The following is a 9,891-nucleotide window of genomic DNA, read 5'->3' as shown; positions in this document are numbered from 1 at the left end:
GTCTCTCGCCCCGCTGGGTACCCGGGGTGCCGGTGGCAGGCTCGGGGTGGCGGGGTCTCTCGCCCCGCTGGGTACCCGGGGTGCCGGTGGGCAGGCTCGGGGTGGCGGGGTCTCTCGCCCCGCTGGGTACCCGGGGTGCCGGTGGCAGGCTCGGGGTAGTGCGGGGTCTCTCGCCCCGCTGGGTACCCGGGGTGCCGGTGGCAGGCTCGGGGTGGCGGGGTCTCTCGCCCCGCTGGGTACCCGGGGTGCCGGTGGCAGGCTCAGGGTAGGGGGGTTTCTAGTCCCGCTGGGTACCCGGGGTGCCGGTGGGAGGCTCGGGGTGGCGGGGTCTCTCGCCCCGCTGGGTACCCGGGGTGCCGCTGGCAGGCGCAGGGACCCCGCAGCCTGGCCCGGCCCCGAGCGCTCTGCAGGCCCCGCTGTGTCGGCGCAGGGGGGCTCGTCCCCAGCTCGCCCCGCACACAGCGCCGCACGTGACGCTCCGGCCCCCTCCCAGCTGTTTGCTCAGCTGACCCGGCGGCGAAGGGGGCCGGGCGGCTGCGAGGCCTCTGAGTGGTGCGACGCCTGGCAGCGCCCGCCCCGCCCCGCCCGCCCTCCGCCTCCCAGCGCTCGGCGAGGAGCGAGCCGCCCGCAGCCTGCGTGGTCAGAGCCGACGCCGAGCCCGTCCCCTGTGCAGGCCCCGCCGCCTGCCCCATGCGCTGAGCCCGCGCTGCGCCTGCCCCCAGCTCTGCGCTACCCGCTGCGGGGGCTGAACCGCCGGCCCGGACTGCGACTCGGGCCGCCGAGCGAGCCAGGAGCCGCCGCCATGGAGCTCACCGGCGAGAAGAAAAGGTACCGCGGCCCGCTCTCCACTCGGCCGCCCGCCGCGATCCGCCACCTCCGGCCCTTCCTCTTCCCCCGCCCCGGGCCTTCCTCTTCCTCATCAGCACCCCGCGGGCCTGCGCCGCCTCCCCATCCGCGGCCCCGGGGACTAATCCCTCCTCCCCGGGGCAGCCGCCTCGTACTGCCGCCCTCTTCCCACCCCCCGCCCCACAAGCCTGCCCGGGGGCTTGGGGACCCCCTGCCCTGGGGCCCGGGGATCCATCCCTCCAGTCCCTGTCACATGCCCCTTCCCGGTTATACTCCCTCCTCCCCCCCCACTCCCTGCCCCCCGGCTCTCCGGAGAGCGCTGCACTCTCGTTTCTCCTCCTCCTCCCCACGGTCCACGTCGCCATTTTGTGGGGGGGCGGGAGGGGAGTGCAGAGCCTGGATCTCAGAAAATTTAATACCCAGGATTTGCGCGGGGAGCTTGTGCCTGGTCTGTTCAACGTAACTTCGTCTCCGAGATAATTTATTAACACCGGCGACGCTTAATGCCTAGGCCCCGTGGAGTTCAGTGTCCTGAGCTGCTGTTTTCCTGGTGCACGATGCACTATAGAACTTAAAAAAAAAACAAACCCATCCTTGTGCTGCGCTTGGCTTGGAATAAGTAGGGCCTGATTTGCAGTTGATTAAATGTGATGTGTGTTCACCTGATGTCGTGACTCCACTGTGTATAGTTTGTTAATATGTCAGTGTAATAGTGTTGGGATGAGAAGAGGGGGTGGCTTAGTCTGTAGACTTGTGTTAATGAGAACACTGCTCTTGTTCAAAGCTCTTTACAATCTTTGAGAAAATACATATAAACCAGATTAATGAAGGAGGAACAGTTGAAGGCAGCAGAAACGAAAATACACAGCTATATAGCAGCTATTTCAAAAGTTGAGGGATTTTTAAAGCCAGATTGGGAGGGAAGAAAATGTCTGTGTATGCTTAGAAAAGAACACAGTATCTTTTTAAAAAGTACAAGTGTGATTAGATGTTCTGATACTAAAAACAACTCCAGAGTGCTGTTTGTACTGGAAAGGATATGTGAACAATGAACTGTGACGTCTTTTTTTAGGCATCTTCTGCAGTTTTGGTTTCCATAACTGACTGTTTTTTGTTGGAGAGGGAGGAAGAGTGGAGTTTCTTAAAATGTTGAACCCATAAGTAAAAAATTCCTCTTCAAGATGCTGATCCTCTAGAAAAGAGAGTTTACTAAACAATATATGTTCCAAAATGTAAATAACTTTCTTCTCCTCTAAGGATTTTTTATTCAGAATCAAAAAGGGAAACAAAAGCTTCAAGAAATAAACCTTATTATATGTAGAGGGTGTAGAGTTTGCTGAGGAGTATTTTGGTAATCAGGTTTTTAGACTAGACAAACTTCACCAATGCGCTTTGTGGAGGGATTAATTTAATCTCAATCTGCAGAAGGCAGAGTGTGTTTATGTTGTTGATACCTTTTTTTGAGATTTGTTATCTTGGTCTTTGTATCAGCAAATCATCTGAGTAGGTCAAATGAGATAGATATAAAATGCTTTGCTATTTAAATGATACTGGAAATAGACAAATAAAATATATTTGTGACTGAACTAGCTTTTTCTGGTGGATATTGATTTTGTGCAGTTAGAGGTTGCAAATATTGTGTGAAAATACCAATCAGTTTACTTGTGGGGAAGTGCTATCTTTGCACCAATTGCAATTTGTTTGTTTTAAAAAAAAGTCTTTTGTGTAGCAAAATGCATACAAGTAGGGTACCTATGGGTGGTGCTCATTCTAAACCAATGTGTTCTACTCAGTGCTAATAACTCTCAGGAAGCCTCATAGAAAATGTTGCACCATGAGTAAAGGTCATAAATGACCTTTTCTTTACTGAGCTTGACCCAGTTTAAAGGCTAGCCTGGAAAAGGTTTTGGGGATTCAGTTTTTGTAGTCCCCTCATTCTATGTCTGTGACTGTTATTTTTCTAACCATTCTCTTTTATTTGGCAACTTTTTCCCGTTTTCCTGCTGCTGCTGGATGTGATCTGCCATTTTATTTTTTTGGATGTAAGAATCAATGTACATAGTTTATCCTCTTTCTTCTAAAGGTGAAGCTCAAGAATGAGAATTTATTGGCTGCTGCTTCCTGAAGACCTACTTCAGTGTGGGAAGAACCTCTTCTGAATCTTCCTGTGAAATTGTATTAACTCTGAAGTATTGTGGAGTATGTTTTTTGTTTGAAAAAGAAACAGTATAAAATTGATGTTGTAAATGCATAGAACAAAGATGTGGGTAGGCAAAAAAGGAAGGACATGAGTTGACATTCATGCAACTTGGAGCAGAGAACTTGTTGAAAGTCTGTGTTACTTGAGAGGCAAGGTGGGTGAGGTCATATATTTTATTGTGCCAACTTCTGTTGGTGGAAGAGGCAAGCTTTCAAGCTACACAGAGCGCTTCTTCACCCACCTTGTCTAATATCCAGGGACCAACATGGCTACAATACTGCAAACATCAAGTGATGCTTAACAATCGCAAATTGTTTGAGGTGGGTTTAGGTTTGACTGTGTGTACTGAAGGATTCTTTGAAGCCAGTTCTTTCCATTTTCCAGTAATGTTTTCTTGAAGCTTCAGAAATGCACCATTTTAGCCAAAGCTTTAGTGATGAAGACTCACTACAGTTTAATTTTCTACTCTCATACATTCATTTAGTTGAATCCCTCTTATTTTACACCACATGAACATTGATGTTTATTTTTAGTTTTGTTAAAGTTTCTCTCAGATTTGGACACACAACATAAATCCTGGGGTGGTTTCCATCTCCCGCCCTCCCTGAATGTTTAAAACAGAACTAAATTTTGTAATTTTTAGCAAAGTAAGAATTTGGTTGGTATTTGTCATAGAACAGAAAAAAGTTGCAATATTATAAATATAGGAGCAGCAAAGATTGGGAAACAATCTTATTTGACAGTTTACTCTGCAATTTAATGTAAAAATAAAGGAATCTTTAACACTTGGGTGCATTTGATTCATGAGTATTGCAAGAGGATATAAAGCAGGGGTTGGTAACCCTTCAGAAGCGATGTGCCGAGTCTTCATTTATTCACTCTAATTTATGGTTTCGCTTGCCGGTAATACATTTTAATGTTTTTTAGAAGGTCTCTCTATAAGTCTATATATTATATAACTAAACTAGTGTTGTATTGTAAAATAAACAAGGTTTTCAAAATGTTTAAGAAGCTTCATTTAAAATGAAATTAAAATGTTGATCTTACGCTGCTGGCCTGCTCAGCCCACTGCTGGTCTGGGGTTCTGTTCACCTAGGTTGGCAGCGGGCTGAGCAAGGCCTGTGGCTGGGACCCCAGCTGGCAAGGGTCCGTCAGCCAGAACCCAAGACCAGCAGCAGGCTGCGCGGGGCCGGGATCCAGAGGGCTGTAGGCAGAGGGCTGGGTGTGTGTGTGGGGGGGTGTAGATGTCAAGAGACAGATGGGGCTGGGTATGGGTGGGGGTGCTGGTGTTAGGGCTAGGGGTGTAGGAGGGGATGGATGAAGGAGTCAAGCAGAGGGCTGGGTGTATATGAGGGAGGTACAAGGCTCAGGGCAGAGGGTGTGTGGGGCTGGGTCAGGGCTCAGGAGAGAGGGCTGGGTGACTGCCCCCCTAAGAACTCCCAATCCTGCTGCTCCTTGTCCCCTGACTACCCCCATCCTGGGACCCCTGCGCCCAACTGCCCCCCAGGACCCCAGCCCCCTATCTAAGCCTCCCTGTTCCTTGTCCTCAGACTGGACCCTATCCACACCCCTGTCCCCAGCTAGAGCCCCAGGACTCCTATGCCCCATCCAACCACTTACCACCCCCTGAAAAGACCCCCAGAACCTCCGACTCATCCAGCCCCCCTAGCTCCTTGTCCCCTGACCACCCCTTCCAGAGACCCCCCACCCTAACTGCCCCCCCGACCCTTCTTGCTCCCGGTCCCCTGACTGCTCTGACCCCTATCCACCCCCTGCCCCCTCACAAACCCCAGGACTCCCATGCCCCATCCAACCCCCCCTGCTCCCTGACTGCCCCCTCCAGAGATCCCTGCCCCTAACCCTCTCCCCCCCCAACCGCACCTTCCCATCCAACCCACCCTGCTCACTGTCCCCACTCCTTATCCAACGCCCACAGCCCTGGGCCCTTTACCTTGAGGCTCCACGCAGAGCCAGACACGCTGCCCTGCGGAAGCGCGCGGCCCCGCCTCTCAGAGCGCTGAGTGTGGCGGCAGGGCTCCAGGGGAGGGGAGAAGGCAGAGGAAGGGCCAGCAGCTTGCTGTGCTTGGCCGGCGCTCCGGCCCCTGAGCGCGGACCCCGTGGCTTGCTGTGCCGGGAGAGTGGGGCCATTTGCCCACCCCGTGCGCGTGGCTATGCTTCTGCTCCCTGTCCCTGTGGGGGGAGCAGAGGGCAGAGGAGAGCAGGCCGGGCTGGGAAGGATTTTTAATGGCATGCTGGAGTCTGGACAGGCTCCAACGTGCCATTAAAAATTGGTTCGCGTGCCATCGGTTGCTGACATCTGATATAAAGTGAAGCTTGTTGTGTGCTGTGATGTCCTGAACTTAATTATAGAGGTAAGTTTTTACAGGTATATGAAAAAGAGAAGCTGTATGTAAATATAGATCAGTGATGATAGTAATTTTAAATGTGAATTGGTGGCTTATGGACTGACTTACTGACTCATGGAAAACTTTGACAGACACTTAAAAGCCATTCTGCTTTATGTAGCTCAAAACTTCTGTAGTTCTAGTTTCATTCCTTATGGACATTGAGCCCAGTATGGTTAACAAACTGACACATTATTGACAATTATTTGGGTTTTACCTCTTCCCTTGCAGTTAAACCATCTTCAGAACAGGCTCATGGAGGCCTGTTGCCACTTGTGCCTTATGGGGAGAAACAGGGTCTCTGAAAGAGGTTTTTGTTGTCGGTTGTAATTCTTTTGGGTTTTTGTTAAACAGGATAATATCAATATGCTTTTACTTTATTTCCAAATATGGTCTCTTACTCTACTATTCTTTGGTTCTTTGGTGTGAATCTGGCCAAAAACAAAAGTAATCCAGCCTAAAAGGATAGTGTATGCTAAAGTAAAGATTGACACTCCCCCCCCCAAGTTTTATAAACAGGGTACAAATGCTTGGTGCTACCAACAGAGTTTTTCCTCTGTTGCCATGATGTAAATGCTCACCATTAGCATCATGACACTTGTGCCATCTTAAGTGTATCTTAATATTGTTAAAGACATGCTGCTTGTGATTCCACGTACTAGAAAAGGAAACTTAACAACAACTCTGTCATCTTCTTTCTTGATACTATAACACATATTTCCCGAGTATTCAATAACTTTTGGAGTAAATTGTTGTTTCTGTTTTAAATATTATCTAAGGGTACCATAAAGGAGAATTTTAAGAGGTAATCTCAAGTGTTCAGTATGGCTCATATACCAGTAATTTATATGTCTATAATGCAACACTCATATTTGGTTTTCTGATTATATTAAAACTTCAGTTATAGTCTGCATGTTTAATTCTTAGTTGGGACTTAAAAACTTTACTAGACATCCATATTTCCATTCCAGTATGAGAAAGGAGTGTGGGGTCTCCAGCAGCAAAACCTGATGAGAAGCCAAGTTCCAAGGCCAACATGTACATAGATTTGGGTGGGGATGGGACAGTTTTGCTGAGGTTATTCCAGCATATTGTCTCTGGAACCTGCTTGTGGTTTCCACTGACTTGTGTACATCATTGACTTTTTGTGAGTGTGGGGGTTTTTTTTGTTTTTTGTTTTTTTTTTTAAATTCTCAGTGTTTTCAGTGATTCAGCTCTGCCAGTGTGAGCAGTGGTGGGAAACTCAGCCAGAAAGGCTAATCTATGTCATGGATATCAATTGCTGATTAGTAAAAGTCTGAAAAATTTGAAGTTGCGCTTCCCCAGGTGTTGTGGGGGTAGGGGGGGGGGAGCTTTTCTGTCTTTTTCCATAGATACTTCCTGTTTCTGCAATGGCAGGGAATGGTCTCCATTGTGTTACCTTTTTAATCAGCAATGTTTTGTATGGCACGTCAGAATAATTAGCTTGTGTGTCTATTTCTGCAGCTTCTCATTGCTTTACTAAGTATGCATAGTATGATAGGCACAAGGTTTTGAATACCATCAATAAAAATTATCAGACTTTTTTTGTTTTACTTCTTTTGATGCTCAACAAAGTTATGAGTAACAGAAGTGGCACACTGGAGCAATCTGTATCTAAGATTTGGAAAAGGACTAGTTTTCAAACAATAGGGTAATGTAAAATTATCTTCACAAGTGCAAGGGATAGAAACTTTTTTTGGTAAATGATAGACAATCAACATTTGCAGAATCTAAGCTAAGTACTGTTGCTAGCTAGCTAGGGTAAGCCTCTGTCATGCCTGGGTCCAGCTGACTTTCCAAGCCCTGCTTCTGAATAGAGAACGTCTAATTAAAACAAGCATTGCTTAATTTTTTTACATTGTTCTTTGTGGGGATGTTTCCTATATAATTTTATCCTAAATGAGAAAGTAACTAATTTTAAATTGTCACCTGTAACGTTCAAAGAGAAAATAGGCAAATGTTCTCTTTAAAAAAATCTATAAAGAAGGCATGAAAAGTGTTCAATTTGCAAAATTTTGTGTGGTTTTTACACATTAGAAATCCAGCCTTCTTTTCTTTTGACTGCTACATGGAGAACTAGTGAAATTGATATCCTAAGAGTAAAAAGACAGAAAACTGAACAATTGGAAGGAGAAGTGATTTTTGTAGTCACTTATTGTTTACAATTTAACACATTTAATTTCACTTGACTAATGAGCATTCTGGATAAAGGATTTCATGAAAGATTCAGCACCCTTGCCCTGTTCTGAAAAAAATATTCTGGGACTGCTCTCCATGTGAACACTCATATGCTGGAATAAGTGACTTCACAGAGGGAGCTATTGTGAAATATTTTATTCCAGTTAATTTCCCTATCCCCTGAGAGTCAGCTCTCCGGTTCATATGCCCTGATCCACCAAAAGTCTTCCTGAAAAAACAGGGGAATACCAGACTTGAAATTCCTGTTACTTCTGAGGATGGAAAAAGGGCAGAGCAAGCACAATGCCGTTCCCTGTCCCCTCCATTTTTTTTTTTTTTTAAAGAAAAATCTGCCTTTACACACTTCTAGATCCTTGTCTGAGAGGAATATTTCTGCCTCAACTTGTCTGCAAACAAAAAGGAGAGGCGTGGGGAACAGTTTTGTGACTGCTGGTTGGTCAGAATCTGCCTGCTACTGAGATGTGCAGCTACTGAAGCCTTGTCTTAAAACTTTCTGGTGCGGCTCAGTCAGTGATGATAGTGGGAGAGCTAGCATAGTAGTGTGTGAGTGAAAGTAGGTGTTTTAATTTCCATGCTGTCTGGACCTGCTCTGATGCAGCTGAAGTACCAGCAACTGGTCTGCACTAGATGACAGCTGTTGCTATCACCAGTGGAGCTGTAATAATGGTGGGAAACTTTAAGGAAAAATCTAGTGTAGACAAGACCTGATAAGCCAAGTTGTCAGCTGGTACGCAACAGGCATACAGCAGCAGGGTGCGGTGGTAACAGCGGTGGCTGTTATCTCAAGTATACCCAAGATTGCTGCAACCTCCTTTAGCATGCTGCTCGTTTTTCTGGCTCCTCTCTGTCATTTTTCAGGATGCATCCAGTCACTGCTGGGGTGGGGTGGGTAAGGAGCTGATACTGTTATCATGGTTTGGGGGAATTAATTAGCTCTTGGCTGTTAGTTAGCTCTTGGCTCAATACTAGGGCTCTTTGTGAGGTGAAAGATGATACCCTTCCCTCATTGCACTGCCCATTGTTTTATGAGAAATGGTGAGCAGTCTGTCCAGTAAGAGCTTATCTCAGCTAGGGTAAAAGTGTATTTTTAAAACACTTTAGCTAAAGTAAGTGTTTTTAAAAGACACATTTTATGCCAGACTAGATAAGACCTGAGAAATTCTCATACTTCTTCTCAGCCTGTTGATGAAAGAGGGAGCCCTTGGTACTGGTATGAATGGGATTGATGTCAGTGATGCAACAGCATCCACTTGTTCACTGGTGCTTGCAGCTTCCTCCTTTGGATGATTTGAGGGGAACCTTAGACCTTTTGTTTCCTGTGTTTAGTTAGTTGGATTAGGTATAGAAGTTAAGTCTTTCTAGAACATTGAGACCGTTGGTAACATTCATTTTTTCCAAGCAAGTATGTATTATTCATCAGTAGCAACTGTCATTAACTGTTTACTGCTTGTTTGAAACTGTTATCCTTTTTGAGGCTGTCAGGAACCTAAGTGTTAGGTTTTTTTGACCTTGAGACTTTGAAAACTTCTTCTGTTTAGTCTTTTCTGATCATAATTACAGAGAATGGACTAACTTTTTTGAATGCCCTTTGTACTTGCTTAACAAGGGCGTATTTAGGGAGATGTGTGGTAGTGGTATTAAACTAATCTCATTTTAGAAGGCTGGATTTAAACCCAGAAAATCATGTCAACCAGATTTTCACCCTAAGAAGAATAATCAAAGAGTGTCAGATGGCAAAAACCAGTAGTCATATATTTCAAAAAAGCATATGATGCATTTATTGCAATTCATTTGAGAACATCTTTAAGTGTTATGGTATGCAGTTTAACAGCAGCATAGAAGATCTATTTTGTGCTAAAATAGCTCATCTAAATGACAGCTTAACCAACATGCAAATAAAGACCAGCATTGCAAAAATGATGGGGTTAATAATCAGTTATGAAGGAGAGGGGAAATCAAATGAAAATCCCAGCAACTTCCAACTCAAGCATTACTTTAGAAGGTAGAAGAATAGAAAGTGAGTTAATTCACATACATTGGCAGTAACATGCTTGCCAGCCAGTGGCTATTGCCATAAGGAAATGTCACAAATTGGTAAGGTGGCAGCTGAAGTCTCCAGCTTAAACAAGATTTGGTCATCAAAAGTCTGCAACTTAAAAGACCAGACTACAAATGTTGAGCTCAAATATTATTTGTCTTAATGCATGGAAATCCACCAAA

General features: G+C 45.8%; 1 protein-coding gene across 1 annotated transcript in view; it reads left to right on the top strand.

The window, feature by feature from the left end:
- The first annotated feature begins 691 nt into the window (after window positions 1–691).
- Window positions 692–9,891, top strand: part of HIF1A (hypoxia inducible factor 1 subunit alpha) — a 46,962-nt gene continuing 37,762 nt past the window's right edge. Inside the window, exon 1 of the mRNA XM_050952551.1 lies at window positions 692–828. Within this exon, the coding sequence (XP_050808508.1) occupies window positions 803–828 (26 nt within the window). The 5' untranslated portion in view covers window positions 692–802. The remainder of the gene's footprint in view (window positions 829–9,891) is intronic.

The sequence above is a fragment of the Gopherus flavomarginatus genome, chromosome 5 (assembly GCF_025201925.1).
Source record: "Gopherus flavomarginatus isolate rGopFla2 chromosome 5, rGopFla2.mat.asm, whole genome shotgun sequence".
Classification (NCBI taxonomy): Eukaryota; Metazoa; Chordata; order Testudines; family Testudinidae; genus Gopherus; species Gopherus flavomarginatus.
Note: the sequence above shows the minus strand (reverse complement) of the source record. Positions and strands in the feature narration are given on the sequence as shown.